This window comes from Anarhichas minor, unplaced genomic scaffold (assembly GCF_050575085.1).
Source record: "Anarhichas minor isolate MPS153535 unplaced genomic scaffold, ASM5057508v1 ptg000049l, whole genome shotgun sequence".
Taxonomy (NCBI): Eukaryota; Metazoa; Chordata; class Actinopteri; order Perciformes; family Anarhichadidae; genus Anarhichas; species Anarhichas minor.
The window spans coordinates 354,038-373,783 of record NW_027466495.1 but is presented as its reverse complement, the minus strand read 5'-3'; the positions used below and the strand labels follow the sequence as shown (position 1 = coordinate 373,783).

Here is a 19,746-nt window from a genome sequence, read left to right as displayed (position 1 = left end):
GGCCCAAAACCACGCCGCGCACAGGGCCGCTAAAAAAACCCAAAAAAAACCCGAGCAGATGGCTGCCTGACGCCATGTGATTCGTCTGCTCTCTCTACTCTGGAGCAGAATTATCATTAAGTCTGCATTACCGCTAATCCTATCAACCGTGCAAACAAGGCCAGGAAAGACTCCATTGCTGGTGGCACACAGTAGCGACATTTCTTTCCCCGGCGACGCACACCTGTGTGCTCACATGTCCGACGTGATGTGAGGAGCTGAAATTGCCAGAAAAACCTGTCATGATTTCGCTTGCGCCTGCAGCAATAGGTGTCCTCACTTTCTCCTTCCCCGCCGTTCCCTTTTTATCGCCTTCTTCCTTTCTAAATCTGAGGGTCACTGTGTTCCCAGGATGATAAGCAGACACTGATAACTTACATTAGATATCATAATTACCTTGATAAGCAAGAGACACTGTGTATACATGGCATAATATTTAGTTCTTCTTCATATCTGGGTTATTGTTTAACCTGCATCTAACCAAACAATTTCCTCTTTCTGTTTCCTTTTTGGTTCTTCAGAGTGCTGATGTCGGTGCGTCGTCCTTTGGGAAACTATCTGGTGCCACTCGGAGAGCTTCAAAGCTTTGCCTGTTCCTTCTGTGACGACCAATCACATTGAGGGAGCAGCTGGATCGGACACGCCCGTGAAGCACTTTGAAAGACTGATGGAAAACTTTCGCTTTCATCTCGTTGGTTGTGGAAACCAACGGGGATGTGTGCCAAATGACATTCTTAACAAGCTATTTGCTGCTCTCATTCCTTGAGTGAAAGCCAATCAGAGAACGGTACAAAAAAAAAAAATGGAGATGTGTTTTTTGATTATTTTTTTTCAAGAGAAAAATTCTAATAATTAAGGTGGATATTTAGTTTATGGATAAGAAATTAATAGAATTATATATTGGCTCAAAAAGTGCCTCATTTTCAGATTGTAGCCATTTTACAAAGAACTTCAAATTAGCCCGACTAACTGAAGCTTTGAGGGTCTTTTGGGGGGGGGGGGGGAGGTTGTGCTTGATTTGATGTAGTTACAAAAAAAATGCAGCTATTTTAAAGATAAGAGGGGGGGGGGGGTAGGGTTGGTGTGAGCTTTTGCTGCGTTCATGTCATAAGGGATGAATCTGGTGTCTACAACTGGCGAGCATCAGTTGAAGATGTTTGAAGAGTCGTGCACGGTCGATATAACACTAATATCCGTAAAATGTACTTCTGTGTCATTGAGTTACGGCTCGGGTGAAGTCGGAAACTGGAAAAGGACAATAAATCTGACATGAATGCAGCATTTTCGCGAGCGTTAATACTGATAACGGTACGAGCCAATCTGCTGGCCTTCCTGTCTACTGTGAGAAATATTAGCATAGCCCGTGTTAGCATTCAGCTCGTTTATAAACCTGTGCTGCTCTTATTCTGTCTTTTTATCTGTCTGTTAACTTTTTAACAAAGCCATACATCTAAAGTATTGAACACACAGGATTGACACAAGAGGAACCTGTAGCAGGGGGGGATATAGTAGCTTGCTAGTTAGCTTAAGCCACCTAGGTCAGATTAACATCTTAGCATCGTGCCAGGACATAAATTCAGCATCCTGTTGACCACAGCTCAGGTTGAGACCCCTGACACAGAGCCACGGTATCCCATTAGTGCTATTAGCTCCAGACACTCTCCAGAGTCTCGTTTAATCCACTTCGTCTCAGGATGCTAAATAACATTAGGTACGTACAGTACAGCGGAGGATAGAGACCCTATCAATAGCCATTGCTAATGCTAGCTTTGTAGCGGTCAGCACACTGCTTTTAGCACAGGAAAAAGGGGTCACTTCATATCTCAGTTCTGTCAGTACGGAATAACAAATGGATCTGCTCATTTGTTCTCAGCTATTTTATACATGAAGGTACCAAACTGTTTAAGATTATACAGTTTTACATTTTTAAACTGGTTGAATTGAAAGTGCTTTGACCTTAAATCCTTCTTTAAGACTCTGTTTCTATCTCCCTCCCTCCTTTCTGACTTTTGCTTAGCTCCTACTTTAATCTCCGCTATGCATCAGCACTAAAGTGCCTGTCTGTCCCTTTTATCTGTCTGTCTCTCTGCACTGTCTTAGCAGCTAGTACTAATAGGGCTGTCCTAGCAGAATATATCATCAAGTCTATTTTTGTGTCTATTTTTGTCTCTTTCTGGCTATACAGTTCTCATGAAATAACTTGTTTATGTTTGCTCGGTGTGACAATGATCTATCAGACCACTTGAGTGAAACCCATGGCCCTAATCGGAGGAGATTTGGACCGTTTCTCTTTGTCGGTAATGAAGGACTTAATTGTCACAGTGCCAAAACACAACAACAACAAAAAGACTAAGCTCCAAAAGCACCTCAAGAAGCAACCTTCAGCTCTCAAGACTGGACGTATTGCTTTGTTTTGTTTTAGAAGTGTAACTTCTTGTGTTTCCTTGTTGTTTTTTTGCAGCGTGGGGAGGGGGGGGGGGGGGGGGGGGGGGGACTGGGAGGACTGGGACATATCTGGCCTCGCTGCTTATGTGACACTTGGAGATAAAAGTCATTGTGAGGACTTGTGCACGCTTCAATCTTGAATTTGCCTACACCTTTGACCAGAGGATGAAAAAGAAAATCATGTCGAGAAAGAAGAGGCAACAACAACAACAACAAAAAAGAAATACATGTGCATCTATGTAGCTCCAAATTGTACCCGTGTGTTTGTCTGCCTCTCTCGGGAAGTTCATGAACTCGCTCACTCTGGTCACGTGACTCTGGGGGGCCGAGAGCATAACAATGCAGCTTTATTATGAGCAGATTGGGATCTGTGGTCGGAATTGGCTCTAATAGCGGTTACTAACGCAGAAGCAGGGGGGGAGGGAAAAAAAACAATTGGACTTCAAATCAGATTCAGCACATACATCCCAAACTTTCACGCAGACTTGCAGGCAAACACATCTTGATCTATTTCTAATGTCTTTTGGAGATGTTCTCATATTGAAACTCAGCAGTTTTCAGCCAAACGCTCGAGGGTTCTTGTAGTTTAGAGAGAGAGAGAGCGCAAAAACAGGCTTTCGGTCCGGACAAGTGGACATTATCCTCCTGCCATTTAGAGCTCACTTTGAGCTCCGAGCATCTCATGGACTTTCGAATGAATTTTATTTTTTGTTTTTGTCAAACATGCCTGCAGTCTGGAGATGTTTCCTTTGACTGCCAGTGGGGAAGTTGTTGATGGTCACAGCCACATATCATGGTCTAAAGTTCTTGTGGGAGAGCTCAGACGAACAGGGTTCAACAGTTTAAGTGGCTCTATGATCGCTAAGCGAGCTGTTCATATAATGTGCAGGAAAGTGCTGCTGCTGTTTTAAATTGTATTTTATCTCTGTTCCTCAGAGGGATGGTACTGAGTGGGAATATTGTGAGATTTGCCATTGATGTAGACAGTTGATTTACTTCTGTTGCTTTAGAAAAAAAAAAGAAAAAGTCAAACAACAAACGGGCTTGTGGTTTCTTTTGTTTCTGTGACTGGCTTCCTTTTGAGTGATGTAACGTGGATGATTGGCAGGTTTAAGACAGAAACAACAACAGTGCTACTATTTTAAGGGGGAGAAGAGGGGAAGACACTACAATTTACGGGTTGAGGCGAGTGGGAACATCTGCATGAAAGGCCACAGACACATGCCCCCCACGCCCTCGCCGTCTTTGACACACACACAGACGCTGGCAGAGGCTTGCGAGCGCGGCGGATGTCACACTGTGGAAAACAGCCTGATTGTTATCCGCACAGCCTCTTTAGCTGCGTTAGTCACATTCACCATGATAAGATCTTTTGCACTCCAGGTTGGCGGGTTGCCAGCGGGGTTAATCACTCGTCTTACTGGTAATTCGACCAATATGGTGCTTGCCGGGCGAGCTCCCTCTCTTGTCTTATTTGATACCGACCTCTCGCTCAGCGCTCGGTTTAATTAAATAAGCCTTTTTTTTTTCTCTTTTTTTTCAGGCCTGGTAAATCTTTGCTTTTCTCTTCTCGCTAACATGCATGAGGTCTTGTATCATCCTCGTCCACAGATGGCCAAGTAACTCAACCCAGACAGAGGCACCGTAGGAATGAATAGAAATGAGGGAACACACACGAAACGGAGGTCAGGCCTGCACCTGCAGATCCTCTCACTTCCCTTTACTGGGAGAAAATAAGGTCAGTGTGGACAACTAAAAGATGGTCGCACCTGTATGAGAAAAGAAAAAGCCCCCACACACACACCTTCACCAGAAGGGTTACTGAAGCCTACACTCTTTACACTCGCTTACATCCTAAACACAGTGAGAAGAGACGTTTCCCCTTTCCTGTAATGTACTCGTACAAGCAGTGCTCCTGATTCAGTGTCTTGACTTTTACCATCAACTTTTCCCTCATGATTCATTCAGAAAACCTTGAGGAGGTCAACTCTTTTTTCCTTGTGATGCAGTGAAGCGGCGCTTTGGTCGACGTGAGAAGTCAAAACAAACTCCATTCTCATCCCCAAGCGCTGCTCTGACGGGGAGAAAATGGAGGCAGCGACAGTGCCCGCCTCGGCCGTGGTGGTGGTGGCAACATCTCCGGGTCAAGACGACAGAGTGAAAGAGAGAGACAGGGAGGAGGAGGAGGATGATGGGGGGTGTGGATACTGGCTGGGGGCCAAGACGAGAGGACACCGAGTTCAGACGCAGAAAGGTGCTTCTGGATAGAGGCCAACAGGTGGGCCTGTTGTGTCTGAGTGGGCGGGTGTTTTCATCTCCTTCATTGTGAGTGTGTGACACTGTATCTTCATGCAGCCATCGGCACACAGCGGCAGAACTGGACTCTATAACCCCCGACTTGTTTATACTCTGCAGGATGGACGCAGGAATACTTGTACAGGCTCGTACGCCGCCTCTCGCCTCTATGCATCCTTCGAACTAAACAATCTGGGAAGTGAAAATCACATGTTGACCTGCTCAGAACTCACGTCCACACTAAGGTCATACACATTTCTGGCAGGATGTTGCTGAGCCGAGGCGGTAGGCCACCCTGATCCTTATGCATCATTACGAGTTTAGATGGATGACAACATTAGCAAAAGTTAAACTGCCGCAATTTGAGTAATTGTCTCCAACACAAGGGACAAATGAACATACAGTGCATTTCATGAGATGCAAAGATTAGATTAGATTGAGTACATAGATAATGCTTGTGTTTGTCATCGTGGTTTATTTTATTTTAAAGGGGGATCCTTTACGCGTCTGCTGAGCCCAGTGAAAACAACTGTGAAAACATCTGGTATGAAGGGCAGACGCCGAGAGTGCTGTTTTTATTACTGTGTTTACATCTTGGTTCCCCGGCCTTACGGAGCACGAACAGTCCGTACTGCTCCATGACGGCAACAATACAGGAAGTCTTCCTGTCTTTATGACTTCCTCCACGGCGCAGGCCACAGGAAACTCGCTGGATGTGAGACACGGAAATAGCTTTATCTCCCATAGCAGATGTGGGAATGTTAATGCCGGCGCTATTCCATGCTCCTAAATTGCTTCCTTCCCATCATTCAAAACTTTTTTGCAAGTATGTAGCAGAGGTTGGACGTGAGTGAAGGTGCAGAAAGTGTTTCTACAGAATTTGAGATATGTGACTCAGCCAGATTTTGTTTTTTTTCTACTATTTTCCCCTTCAAGTTGCCACAATAAACAACTTAAGTAATAGACTTTTAGCTTAAGTAAACCGACTGCGTGTTGACTGAGCCCTGGATTACAGCCGGTATGCTGCAAACTGCCTCTGCGAATCCTCCAAACTTTCCCCCTCTGCAGTTCATATGGGTTTTAGGGCAAAGTGAATCACTGTAAACTCAATAAAGTTAGTTTACACACACACACACACACACACACACACACAGAGTCATGGTCAAACCAAGTGGATCCAATGGTTGGGTCCATCCGCTGCATGGCATGCGAGGTAATTTGAGCCACGAATACCAAAGCAACTCTTTTTCTAATGTATTTCCAGCTCTCTTTCCTCGCCGCCCCCCTTTCACATAGTGTACTTAGCCAAACAAAAAGCCTTTCTCTGTCTTACCCTCCCTCCCTTTCCCCCCCCCCTCAGCAGCCAACGCTCACCCTCTCTCTCTCCCTCGCCTCATTGGAGAATGTGTGCCGTGATTATGGATTTGTCTCTGTTACAGGCTGCATGCAAAATTAGCTCTGTCACTCCGTAGCTGCTGGCCTGCCTGAGAAAAAAGGGAGGTTTAAACTGTAAAAAACAAAAAGTGCCACATGGAGTGAGGGAAAATGAGAAAGGGAGGAGGAGGAGGAGGTGAGGAGGGTGTTTTGGGGGAGTGACGGTGGTGGGTGGGGGGACTGTGAGACCTCTGTGCTTCTTTTTTTTTTTTTCTTGAAAGCTCCCTAAAAACCACAGACACATGGTACAGAATTCCCCTCACAGTAGGAGAAGAGGGGGGGGGGGGACACACTGTCTGTGATAAACACACACACAGGGGGAATATTATAGGCCAGCACACACACTCTGAAAGGTAGGGAGTGTGTGAACCAGGAACACTCGGCTGCACAAAAGGCAGCGCAGAAAGAGGGGAACTTTGAAGGAGCCGGCAGGCCAACGCCTTGACAACATAACATCATAGCACCTTAATACCGCTCAGCCCTATGGGAAAGTGGATGGTCCCACTTTCCACGGGTATTGGTATGGTGGTAGGGGTGGGGGGGGGGGGTTAATCCAATGTACAATGTGTTTAACTTTGACTGACGGATCGCTCAAACCCTCCCACCCTCTCTTTGGGGCCCCTTTGAGCCCGTAGATTGAGGACAAGCGTAGAACTGGTGTTTAGGTGGCGCTGGCTCACTGGGGAAAAAGGTGAAGGGTCAGGTGTTGTGAATGGACCTGTGACGTGAGTTTAGGGTGGACCCAATGCCCTCGAAAGCTGAACGCCTGGTTGGCTGATTGATAAGGGTGGAAGCAAAAACATCAATTTTGCTCTTAATTGTAAGCTTTTATCCATAACAGCAATTCTGCAATTTATCTGATCCTCTTTAAATTCCTTTCGCTTCAAAGTACAGCCCAAAAGGACACCACAGCATGAGAACTACCAACATGCAGTACTTCATGTCACGTGTGGTGAAACAAAATGGACAAGTAACGCCATCTAGTGGCTCTTCTTCCCTCTGCTCTTGCTGTATATGTAGATCAACTCACTAGAGGTATAATGCATAGCCAGTTCAGTTTCTATTAACATAAATAAATAAGAGTGTAAGCAACAGAAGGACGAGCACATTCTTGTGATTGAAACTAATAAATTCCATGACGGTCTGTATTTGCTTTAATCAGTAGGAACAAACCACTCAATTGCTTGTTTTCCTCAACAGCTCTTTATTAATGGTTTGGCAAAGTCAGTAAAAGACCTTCAAACAAAAGGGGAAGGACCAGGTTTTTCCATCTCATAGCGTGTTAAGCCAGAGACCAGCATGCTGAAACATTCCTTGTACGCTCGAAGGAGGAGGTGGAAAATCTGTGTCAGCACGCTGAATAGCCACGGCCTGCCTGGGAATGAGGACACAAAGGAATAGGAATACAATCAATTTATAAAAAGCCTCAAGTATGACCTTCTTCTGCTTCCCCTCCTCGTACTCGACATTACTTTATGCAAATCGTTTGTTAAAATCAAGCAAAAGTTATGCTCAGAAAACCACATTTTGAACTAAGCTTTCTTCCAGAGGAGAAGATTTTTTTTAGGTCAGTGTTGGAGAATGTTTTAATAAAAATGCTGTGTTAGCAGTCAGGACTTATAGAACATATTTTTAAATAATTCCCAGTATCTGCTTGTCATGCCAGATGAGTGTTCTTTACAATGAATGAAACCAATCTGAGGAAACTATTTAAAAGGCAATTTATTTCCTAAAGTCTAAGGTGTCTTCAGATGCCTTGTGTCGTCCAACAAACTGTCCAAAACTCAAACATATTTTGTTTAATGTCATATAAAATAGATTAAAGCAGGCACCAGTCGCCATACCGCTTAATTCTCTCTTGATCGAGTAATCGGTTAATCAACTAATTATTTGAGCGCCAATAAACCAGCAGAGACATAAAATGTCAAACTGTTCCTAACAAGCTACAACCAAGACTAACAAGTATTTAACATAATGTTTAAACATTATATAATTATTTCTTACCAAACACTAAGGTTTGTCTGACATAGAAATGAGTGAGGTTAAAAAGAAAAAACACCATTAATTCAGAATTTTAAGAACAGAATCTCAAATACTTTTCCATCATTTATTGGGATTGTTCCAACCACATGACAATTTGAACACGTTTCTCTCACGGCTCTGTGTGGGTCATCGACTTGAAGGAGATGTTTCCGGTTGATATCCGTAGATACTCCAGCTCCAACAGGTCCTCGCTCAGGCCCTGACTCTTTGTGGCTGCGGTTGACAAAACATCAGACACATCAAAACCCCCGCTTCCACTTCCTTCATTACCCAGGAAGAAATCGAATGTTTTCGTGTCATCGTCAACTTCCTCACTTCCGACGGCCATCTTGTTTTCCTCAACGTCTTCCGGACCTCTGCTCGTGTTGTCTCCACTACGCACGGCAACTTCCTCACTTCCGACGGCCATCTTGTTTTCCTCAACGTCTTCCGGACCTCTGCTCGTGTTGTCTCCACTACGCACGGCAACTTCCTCACTTCCGACGGCCATCTTGTTTTCCTCAACGTCTTCCGGACCTCTGCTCGTGTTGTCTCCACCACGCACGGCAACTTCCTCACTTCCGACGGCCATCTTGTTTTCCTCAACGTCTTCCGGACCTCTGCTCGTGTTGTCTCCACTACGCACGGCAACTTCCTCACTTCCGACGGCCATCTTGTTTTCCTCAACGTCTTCCGGACCTCTGCTCGTGTTGTCTCCACCACACACGGCAACTTCCTCACTTCCGACGGCCATCTTGTTTTCCTCAACGTCTTCCGGACCTCTGCTCGTGTTGTCTCCACTACGCACGGCAACTTCCTCACTTCCGACGGCCATCTTGTTTTCCTCAACGTCTTCCGGACCTCTGCTCGTGTTGTCTCCACTACGCACGGCTTCCTCAGAGTTTAAGGTCAAATTCCCCGCTCCTTCTTTTTGCTCGGCTGCAGCAGAGGAGTTTGGAAAGTCGTCCTTGTCGGCCGGTGTGGTTGGTGTCTGGGTTGTAGCTGCGACACCGCTGGACGAGGCACTTCCGAGCATGTTGGCGTAGGTGAGAGCTACGACCCCGACTGTGGCTTCCTTTGCAGTGTCATTGATGGGAGCAGATTCATTGAGCGTCTTCGCTTGGCCTCTCACGGTGCTGCTGGTGGAGCTGTTGAGCAGGCTCGCCATCTTTGCGAAAAGTTCGGTTTTGTCCGGTGTTCCTGGCTCAGATTTGGGACTGGATTCAGTGTCGGGTTCCCCCGCTGATCTGAAATAGGCAGAGGAGATTCTGTGACTTTCCGGATTTTCTTTGTGCGCTTCGTCATCAGCGTTTTCAGTTCTGTTTTGAATAGATGGAAACCCCAAGAGCATATCGATCTTGTGTTTCTTTTTGTATTCGTCAGGTGTAACTTTGGAGACAGATTCAGCGCTTCCTGCCGTCTTTAAAAGTAGTTTATGGTCTTCACTGCCTGGCTCAGTGCGGCTCGTTGTGTTTATACGACTGATCTTTTGTTGCCAGACCTGTGGGCTTCCAAGTCTAAAACCTTCTAAAGCCTGCTGGACTCTGGCAGACTCATCTGGCTCACTGACTGGAGTTTTGGCTGCCTCGAGTGTTCGAGGGCCAAATGCTTTGAAGCCATATATTCTTTTGTGGGTTCCAAACCGTCTGTGATCTGGGTTGCTATCAGGTAGCCGAGGCCGGGCTTCCTTAAATCCTGATGTGAGATCCTGATGTGTGCCAGGAGACGGTGCAGAGTACTCTGTAGGTGTCCTGTCGGGTTTCGCCTGTGCAGCAGATGCTTCTCCACGGCCAGAGCTATACTTTGGCGACAAGGGAAGGTTCATATTTGTGATTTTAGAGCCCTTTCCTTTGTCGAAGCTGGATCGTCCAGAGTTGGTCCTGTCATTGGAGCCACTTGAGGAGGGAATAGGCGGCTCCTTTGCAGCACTCCATTTAGAATTTTTCAAACTTCTGAAGCCATAGGGTTTTTTTATGGCTTGTCCAGGTGTGGACGCATGCATTGATCCTCTTGTGGTTGTATCACTGATGCTACTTACTACAGATTTACTGCTGCCAGTCGCATAGTTACTTCCCAAGATGCCGTCTTTCCCTCGAGCAGAGATTCGAGCTGTGTGTCGATATTTGCCGAAACCGTCCGTCTGAGCACCATAATGGGCCCCATTATTATTATGATGCAGGGGATTGGCATTATCAGAGAGATGTGGTACGTTCTTGGTGGAGTCTTTTCTTTGTGATTGTTGTAATTGTTTAACATTTGAAGAAAACCCGCTAGTGACTTCAGAGGCCCTTTGCTTATGTGGTCCCTTGTCTCGGACCGTTTGAACTGTCTCATGTCCACCAAAAGCAGGTTGAGAGTCCTTGAACAGATACGACTTGATCTTTTTGAGTCTTGGTGTCTCGCTGCCGGACGCAGAGTGCAACCCCTGGGAGAAATCTGTGATGGATGGTGTCAGCTTTTCTGGGCTGGGGATGCTTTTAATAACAGAGCTGCTGCTGATTGATGGTGCACGAGGGGCAGTTTGACTCACGAGGCCGAAAGATTTGCTTAATCGAATCCCACTATATGTTCTCTGCGCCCCAGCCGAAAAGTGCTCATTTGTCTCTTTATAGCCACTATAAAGCCCTCTTGAAGTTAGCCGCGATGAACTCTGATATCTACTAGTCTGAGAGGGAAAAAGAGAGGGAGAGTCATTTTTGGGAACTTTTTCTTTGATGTAGGATCTGTGAGCTTCTTTGGCTTCCCACCCTTCTGGAGGACTGGAGCTCTGATGGAAGGGGCTGGCAGCCTCTTTGTAAGATGTTTTTTTATTGCTAACTGGGTATGAATTATAAGAGAGAGGGCGGTAGCTGCTTGCCGGGCTCATTCCACTCGGCACACTAGTTGCTCCCGCTCGGGATGGTTTGTTATCTGGACTGTTATTGTAGCTGAAGCTACTTTCTGTGAACCGTGGCGGATTTGATTGATGGTAAATGATTGACGAGGCTCCTCCGTAATTCCCACTCTTCTCAGTTTCGCTGTTAGCTCCAGTTTGGAGTGATGGCAGACCAGACAAGAGGGGACGGTGTTGACTGTGTGGAGTATACAGTCGTCTCCAGACGATGTGCCTCACTCCAGTGTCCACGTGGTTTTTTGGGGGACTGGCTGAAAGAGGACAATGAAATAACGAGTCATTCTCTGATAATTTGTGCGACACTTTGATATTGTATGCTCATTTTATACCCTTATTTTAGTATCACCATGCCTCAATATCAAATACACTTCCAAATGCGTTTACAAGTTGCTATAAATCTCTACAGTACAATAAAACCTTATCTCTCTACATTGTTGTGAAATTGCAAAGAGAAAGCTTGCACCTAATCAAATCATCCTCGTGACATCTTTAGAACTTCTCATAAAGATGAGCATGAGCTCACTACAGTTACTGGCCTGCTCGTGTTGCTCACCTACTGCAGCATCTGAACACATGATGAACGGCATGACAGCTGCACAAGCCAGCGCACAAACCAACAAGAGTCTGCAGGAGAAAAACACCCACAGGAATAGTGTTGTAATTTAATGGGGATCATAATGCAGTCACTTAAAAATAATCACCAACCTCTTGCAGATTTTATGACTACATTTGGTGGAAAGCTTGTTAAATTGATATTTACCTTGAGTGGAGAGAAGAGGTTTCTAACATGATGGACAGCTTCTTTTGCCAGGGTTTCTACCAGACCTTAAAATAAGCCGCAGTGGTGTTGTCGATCCATGCGCTTCGCTTGTCAAAAACAAGTGATTCACATTGAGCTTTCACACACTGCTGCTGGTCGTGAGTCTGATTGGATGCAATGCCGTTCACCTGGCCTCAAGTAGCCCACTTCCTGGATTTGTCTGTGTCGGATGGTTTCCCATTTTTGGCCAATTTCATGTAAAATACTTTAGAATTTGTCATTTATTTTTCCCTGCTTTATTCATCTTTTACTTTCTTTGAACAAAAGAATACATTTAAGAAGAAGAAGAAGAAACCATTTTTATTGTCATATACACGAAATTTGACCTCTGCATTTGACCCATCCCTGTATATAGGGAGCAGTGGGCTGCCAATGATAGGCGCCCGGGGGTTCAGTGTCTTGCTCAGGGACACTTCGACACATGTCGAGGATCGAACCGTTGACGCTGCGGTTACCAGACAACCCTCTTAACCCAGTGAGCCACGGTTGCCCCATTTGCCTCCTTTTAGGATTATTTACTTTGTAAAGTCACCTTAGGCCTGTAGAGACTTGATGCGCGCACACACACACACACACACACACACACAGGCCAAAGCTAGGCCATTGTTTGATTCTTTATAATGCACACACTGACTCACCCAAATTCCCATCAAAAAAAAAAAAAGCTTCAAATTGAGTTGAAACCAGAACTGTTTAATTTTCCTTAAATATGTAACAATATTTCCAAATGAAATACATTAATGAAAATAAATATATATATACACATTATCATATACATTAGTGCCATTCACAAGTTTTCTCCTCATTTCACAGCAACAGCGTCATAGTGGTCATCATTTAAACATGCATTCAGAAAGTAGAAAAGCTGAATTTAAATCATTGATGAATGCGTCTTGCCAGCATAGTTTTATCACCATCATAATCACAAGTCCATGTTGCAAAGGAGAACCATTCAAATAGTATCACATTAGGCCAGGTATCTGAAGTGGTGGACTCTTTAAAACATGTAGCTGGCCATCATGGCGATGGCCCTGAAGTCGTCATTGGTCATACAGTCTGTTGAAAGGAAGACAGGACACATTAGAAAAAGATCTATATTCATCCAATGTTTATTTTTCAAATATAACTTTTTCTTCTGGGTTGGGTTTTGATACTAAAATTCATATTGGCTAGTTGTACTTACACAAGAGATATATGGTTCTTTGTATTTATTTAACTATAGCTACTAGTTACATATGATCAATTGATGAAATAATAATAATAATAATAATCCACGCCATCGTTAGCGTGGATTTAAAGGCCCCATAACCTCACAGCTGTTCTCAGCTATGCTGCTGATTAGATCGGCTGGGAATTTAATGAGGTCATCGTGTACTAAAAAGGAATGATAGCATTTTAAATTGCCCCCCCCCAATAAGACAGGAGAGCACTTAAAGTCCCGGAAGAATACTTTATCTGAATAGTATGTTGTGTGTACAAACTATTACATTACCCTATTCACAAACTGTTCATTTTAAGAACTCCCAAATGCCCTCTCACATTAACTTATCATGAACCACAATGTGCGCTTGACTTACTTTCTCCGGCCCTCCGCTGTGAGCCCTTCCCGCTAACCATCCGCCAAACTTTCCGACAAGACCGCCGGAGCCTCCCGCCTCTGGAGCCCGCGGAGAAGTCGCTCTCCTCGGCTGGAGTCTCGGGAAGCGTCGGCTCCTCGGTGTCGTCACAGCAGTCTTGAACGTCACCGACCGGGTCCTCCTCCTCCTCCTCGTCGTCTTCCTTGTCGAGGATTCCCGAGACTAGAAGCCGCTCCAGGACGCACTCGTCCACCCTCAGCTCGGCTCTCACCCTCCCCACCCCGGAGATGGATGTGGTGTGTCGGCACAGCGGGCAGACGATGAGTGTGTCGGCCCCATCGGGTCCCTGGGGTCGTGAAAGGGCCAGCAGGAGCAGGCAGCTCTCACAGAAGCTGTGTTTGCAGTGGAGTTCCCGGGGACACCGACGGCCTGCGTTGTAGTTCCGGTAACAAATCCCGCACTCGTGCTCTGAGAACATCCTGTTTTCTGGTCCCGGACTGTGTCTGAGTGAAGTCTCAATGAATCAAAAGGTGAGCTCTCCAGACTTTATATCTCGGGGTGTGACGACGTGTGTGTGGGAGGATGACGGGGTAAACTGTGATATGAGTCATCAAGCTCCAAATAGGCTACTGATTTCAATGAAACTACCAACACGAATCACTATACACACACAGACACACACACCTCTTTGTGGGTGTCTTGCGCATGGGCCAATGTATATGGACACATTAGTGACTCGCATACAGGACAAATTCACAGCCAGGGTCAAACTAATGCAAGACATTATACCACGTATATTCTGCTGATTTATAATCACAACATACTGGAAAATTGAGTGTTTTCTTTGAGAAGAATGTCAGCTCAAAAAGCTTCATCTGAAGGTAAGCAACAATGTGCTTTTAAAAAACAGTGTCTTTAAGATCCCCCCCCCACTTAATCTAATTTTATTTTTTTCTATTGGAGATACCCCTCCACGCCCTTGTTTGTGTGTGGGTGTGTGTGAGTGTAGTGACGTCAGCTCTTCCTCTCCATGGTAATGCCCAAACAAGTTTCATCATATCAGTTGTTCCAGCATGAACTCCTTTCATGGTGATATCCGCTGAAACCCTGGCCAATGATAACAAACTCGCTGTGTGTGTGTGTGTGTGTGTGTGTGTGTGTGTGTGTGTGTGTGTGTGTGTGTGTGTGTGTGTGTGTGTGTGTGTGTGTGTGTTAGTCTTTTGTTCATTTTTTTTCCCCAGCCATTCCCGCTTTTTGCCCCAAGCTTAGAGTAAAGGTGGTTATTGTTCATTTTTCTTTTCTTTTGACCTGATGACAACTTTTCCCGCAAAACTGAGCTGGTTCAAAGGGAAATGTCTCTATAGTTATATTTAAAAAAAATAACCTTGATGAAGTCATACTTCACTCTTAAACGTGATTATTGATTGTGAACATTTCACAGTAAAAGGCTGTTTTGGCTCTGAGAGTTCATTTCTTTAGGGCTGCTAAATTGAATGCATAAGTGATCTACTACAGCCTACTGTACTCATCCCGAAACAATAATGTCGACAGGTCACTTTCAGCCCAATAAGGCTGGCTGAAATTGAAATCTAGACTTTGATATGTATCGTCACCTTTTAACAGCTTTAATGACCTGATGGTAGTACTTGTAGTTCCTGTAAAACAAATTGTAAAATCCCTTTTTTAAAGTGATTCCAGTGTAAGTGAGAGATGTGGAACAAACTGACCAGTCACTGGTCAAAGCTGTATTTTAGACTTAATGTGAAGCTGACAGTATATTCAACAGCCTGAGTTACAAATCAAGTAAAATTGATTCTTTGTGCGTTCACAGGGTTTCACTACTGAGACACAGCACAGAGACGGTAACACAAAGCGGAAATGTGGTACTAAAAAAAGACTTCAGAACTTCAGTTTACAGAACAAAGACTGTGGATTTTGTCGACCATCATTTACCGTCAACCGTTACAGTTTAAAGGAGGGATTTCTTTGTAAACAGGATGAACAATATTCCTGCTTTCAGCTAGGTCTGATGGTTGTAAAACTGCCCTAACCCACATATAGGAACAGTTGATCCTCATTAAACACCGGGTGTCTGGTCTATTCCTTTTAGTAACTTCTGGCTTAAAGATCATGTCATAAAGTATTCGCCTCAGTATATCACGCTTCACCTCAGAGGAACTCGAGCTCAGCACATTTATTGTATCCCACTAATCAGTTTTGAATCTCGTGAAAGTTAGTTAACAGAGTTCAGCCTGACAGTGTGACAGTGAAAATAGCTGACTCGGCGTCTGCATCTGTACAGGACAAACTGTCAACAAGGAAGTTATTCAACCGGGTGCACCGTACTCCAGGTTATCACGTGTGTCAATAATTCACTCACACCACGCTCTGAACACACACACACGCATTGTGTGCTTGCAATTTATTCACCCTTGTTTTGACTCCCACTCAAATGTGCGCTGGTTTTTAAATATGAAAAAGAACATGTAGAAACGTGTAAGGCTGTTAATAACTGCACCCTAATTCACCCAGCTATTTTTAACATATGCTGACTGTGCGGAAAGCATGATAATAACATAATACGCAAGTAGAGTCAAGTAAGTCGACTCCGAATCTGTCAGTTTCTGCCTTGTGTGTCCTGGTTACCTTCACATCACCAGGGGTTTAATTACTGCCGAGCAAACCACAGAGATGCCCCACGGGGGACTCGGGCGGATCGAGAGGAGGACGAGTGACATCAAGTTAAGAAGGAGCAAAAAGAAACCGGAGGGTTGCCAGTAAGCCGAGCCTCAGCCTCGTATACCTATACGGGATAAGTAGAAATTTGAGTGGTTAATGTGCACGCAGAAGAGGGAGGAAGACACCCCGCCAGGATGAGATCTGTACCAACATGAGGAGCTGTGAGAGCAGTGAGAGGGGTCGGAGGCGAGCATCAAAGTGTGCACTGATCAAAGGGGGAGGGGGTGCGGTAAGTGGCTCTCTTATCTGCGTCTTAGGTGTCGAGATGGATCGCTGCCAGTTTCTCTCAATATAATCTCACTGAAACCCGATGGCCTGAATACAAGAGAGCCATATAAACAAATGATGTTTATATGGAGCAGCCGGTCAGGGCTGGTTTTTAATATTACCCTTTCACAACAGGTTGTCAGTACATATATTGTGAGTAAAGCAAAAATGCTTATAGTGGGTGTAAATGATATTTGAACTCCTATTTTTGCTCTGATTCTAGCGTAGACTTGTGAAAGAAAAAGGTTTCAGGCAATGTGCTGCCATGGACCAATTCAAAGGAGACTCCATCTGCGTAGCAACAATCCCCCCATGAGTGATCTTGGGTTGTTGTCCCATGTGAACAACAACAACAAAAAAGTGTCAGTAAAGTAAAGCAAATCTAATGCCAGCAGCAAGTTAGCTTAGCATAAAGCTAGGAAAAACAAGTATCCTAAATATGTACATAAACTGAAGATTTAAAAACAAGTTTTGAGGTTAGATGGATCTTTTTAACCAGGCTAGCTTCCCCCCCCCACCCCCGTTTCCAGTCTTTATGCTAAGCTAAGCTAACTGGCTGCGGCCCTCTATTGAACGAAGTAGCATCAATCTTTTTTTACCTAACTCTTGGTAGCAAACTCTTTGTCTACCAGGCTCTGCAGCTTACAGTTATTCAATATCCTCTTTTCAAATGTTCCTTCGTGTTAAAGGGCCACTCCAACAACTTTTATTTTTAGTATTGCACTTCTATGAAGTTGGCAGACTTACAAGAAACCAATTCACAAATGAATGGTCAAAATTGACTCACCATGAAGCCGAGATTCTCACTTTTAGTCTCGGGTAAAGATAAAAAAAAAGTCGAAGCCGAGATAAATGACGTCATCGGGGTTATTTTCTCAAAGATAAAACTGTTTTTTCAGACTGAATAATACTCACTAAAGTCAATGGAGTGGCCCTTTTTAAAATAATAACTAATGCGAGTGGAGAAAAGTGGATGTGCACACATGCATCATTACAGTGACTCATTACTTCCTTTTACAGCTTTTCTTGATATTTGTTATTCCCATACTTCCTGAGTGAGCAGGCCAGCACACACTGGGCTCGGGTGATTGTGAGAGGTAGCGTAATGGTTAGAGCAGCGGATGGCTGTGTGTTTAAATGGATGAACGCCATGACTCATGGGCTGTGGAATCTGTCCATAAAACAAAGCGGCATCCCAGGGAGAGCAGATCCTGCCATTTAAAAAAGCCACATAAGCCTCTGGGGCTCTATTCGTCTTAGTAAAGGTTATTTTCTCTTTACAGATTTTACCGTCTTCTGTTAAAGATCCATCCACAAGTTGCATCTTGCCATCACTGAGCACCCAACTCCATCCCTCCCTCCCACCATGATGGGGGGTGTTGTCCCAGCTTCCCAGCAGGGGGACCCAGCTGCTGTGGTGCTCAGCCTCAGCACCACCCCGGGGGAGCCCATGGATGTGGAGTGTCCCATCTGCTACCAGGAGTACAACCAGTACAACAAATGCCCCCGGATGCTGGAGTGTCTCCATGTTTTCTGCACCGAGTGCCTCAAAAGGATCCAGCTGTGTCCCCTCGAGCCCCTCGACGCCGCCAGCAGCACGCCAGCCCTCCCCTGCCCCCTCTGCCGCCACCTCACCCCTCTGGAGACCGGAGATGCCCTCTCCTTGCCCTGCAACTCCCGCATCCTGGCCGGGCTGCCCCCCGTGGCCTTCCGCCTGCCCGTGGCCGTGGCGACACGCCTGGCCACCGTCACCCAGAGAGTGGTGCTCTCCCTGGAGGGCGACAGCAGAGACGCCCGCTTCATCATCCTGCCCACCGTCAGCCTGCGGGTGCAGCAGATGCACCCGGAGAGGCCGTACGGCGCGGCGCCGGGCCTGGCGGGCGAAGACGAGGTCATACAGCAGAGCAAGAAGACGCTGTTCCGGGTGCAGGTGCTGGCCATCACCTTCTGGGTGCTGTTCGTGATCACCTGCGTGGTCGTGGTGGTGTTCGGGCCGCAGTTTTTTACCTGGAAACTTTAAAAGGAAACAGGGTTTATATCCTTTTTTTATAGCAGATATAGTTGTTGATTTAGGGTCATGATGTAGTCACACTGTAAAAGTAAAGTGCAGCTATGGGACCAACTCAAATTATACTTTTATTTATATAATACCAATCACTGTACTGCATACCTGTTGCTCTTTAATTAATGATGAATTGATGAAGAGTTCCCTCTAGTGGTGTACTCGGTGACTGTAAATAAAAGATTAAACACTAAACGTCTTCTCTCAGGTTTCATAGAGTTTCACTCTCTGTGCTTGTTATTATGCAGCTGAAGACTGTCCTGCCAATGCAAACATGAATAAAGCTACTTTATATGTAACACTGTGTCGGGTGCTTATATTTAGAAAATCACCAAAGATTGGCAGTGTGTATTTTGTTTCATCATATATGGATGGATTTCTTTCTTTTGTGGTATAAATTACAGCAAACTTATTCTGTTTATAGTCTGCTGTTGCTTTAGGGGCCCCTTTGCAAGATTGTTGTGGGCCCCTTAATTGTTTAATTGCTTGTTTGTTGTAATTTGGTGGAATAAAAGGATTTTACTTAATGTTGATACAGGGCCCCTAACAAAGATGGGTAATAAAGAGCGACTTGCCTTAAGACCTCTGTCATTTCAGTTTATATTTATTAGCATTATCCCAAATAAATTAGCAGTCATTAAAGTAACCAACTGATTGAAATGTTCAGGACCTTTGGGACCTCTAAGGGTCTGGGACCCGAGGCTGCCCGGTTGATAATCTATCCTGAGCTAATACTTTCACCTACTCTTGTACTTTTTACTCATATTGTATTTATCTGAAAGTGGTAGTTGACTTTACATATAACTATATTTCTTAATACAAACCATAACAAAAGGGGGAAACGGAGGTTTTTAATCAACAGTATAAAAACAAGGTGGGCTATGTTATGTAATAGTTGTGGACTTACTTATCCTATAAATACATTTTTTTAATACTAACTTCTTGTGGTGAAAAGTAACTAATACATTTGCTCAAATACCGTACTTAAATACAATTTAGAAATTATTGTACTGTATTTGAGTATTTACATTTTATACATTTACATTTTATGTACTATACTACATTTTGGAGGCATATATTTGTAATGCAGAACTTATAACAGAGTATTTGTACTCTAGCATTGCTACTTTTATTTAAGTAACAGATCTAATAC

General features: G+C 44.7%; 3 protein-coding genes across 4 annotated transcripts in view; 2 read left to right on the top strand and 1 right to left on the bottom strand.

Annotated features, from left to right (window-relative positions):
* The window catches only part of LOC142971696 (insulin receptor substrate 1-B), a 33,906-nt gene extending 32,887 nt beyond the window's left edge, over nt 1-1,019 (top strand). The window contains exon 4 of the mRNA XM_076112313.1: nt 561-1,019. Within this exon, the coding sequence (XP_075968428.1) occupies nt 561-568 (8 nt within the window). The 3' untranslated portion in view covers nt 569-1,019. The remainder of the gene's footprint in view (nt 1-560) is intronic.
* Nucleotides 1,020-12,620: 11,601 nt separating this feature from the next.
* On the bottom strand, nt 12,621-14,461 carry LOC142971756 (RING finger protein 227). Its single transcript, XM_076112412.1, has 2 exons — nt 13,526-14,461; nt 12,621-13,004 (listed from the first exon to the last, which is right to left on the bottom strand). The coding sequence occupies exons 1-2, from the start codon at nt 14,001-14,003 to the stop codon at nt 12,946-12,948; spliced, it is 537 nt and encodes a 178-aa protein (XP_075968527.1). The 5' UTR covers nt 14,004-14,461; the 3' UTR covers nt 12,621-12,945.
* Nucleotides 13,719-18,892, top strand: LOC142971755 (uncharacterized). 2 transcript variants are annotated; one of them, XM_076112411.1, is made up of 3 exons: nt 13,719-14,055; nt 15,357-16,493; nt 17,815-18,892. In XM_076112411.1, the coding sequence occupies exon 3, from the start codon at nt 17,898-17,900 to the stop codon at nt 18,549-18,551; it is 654 nt and encodes a 217-aa protein (XP_075968526.1). In that variant the 5' UTR covers nt 13,719-14,055; nt 15,357-16,493; nt 17,815-17,897; the 3' UTR covers nt 18,552-18,892. The 2 variants fall into 2 exon arrangements, with proteins under 2 accessions (XP_075968526.1, XP_075968525.1); XM_076112410.1 differs by lacking the exon at nt 15,357-16,493.
* Nucleotides 18,893-19,746: the final 854 nt, after the last annotated feature.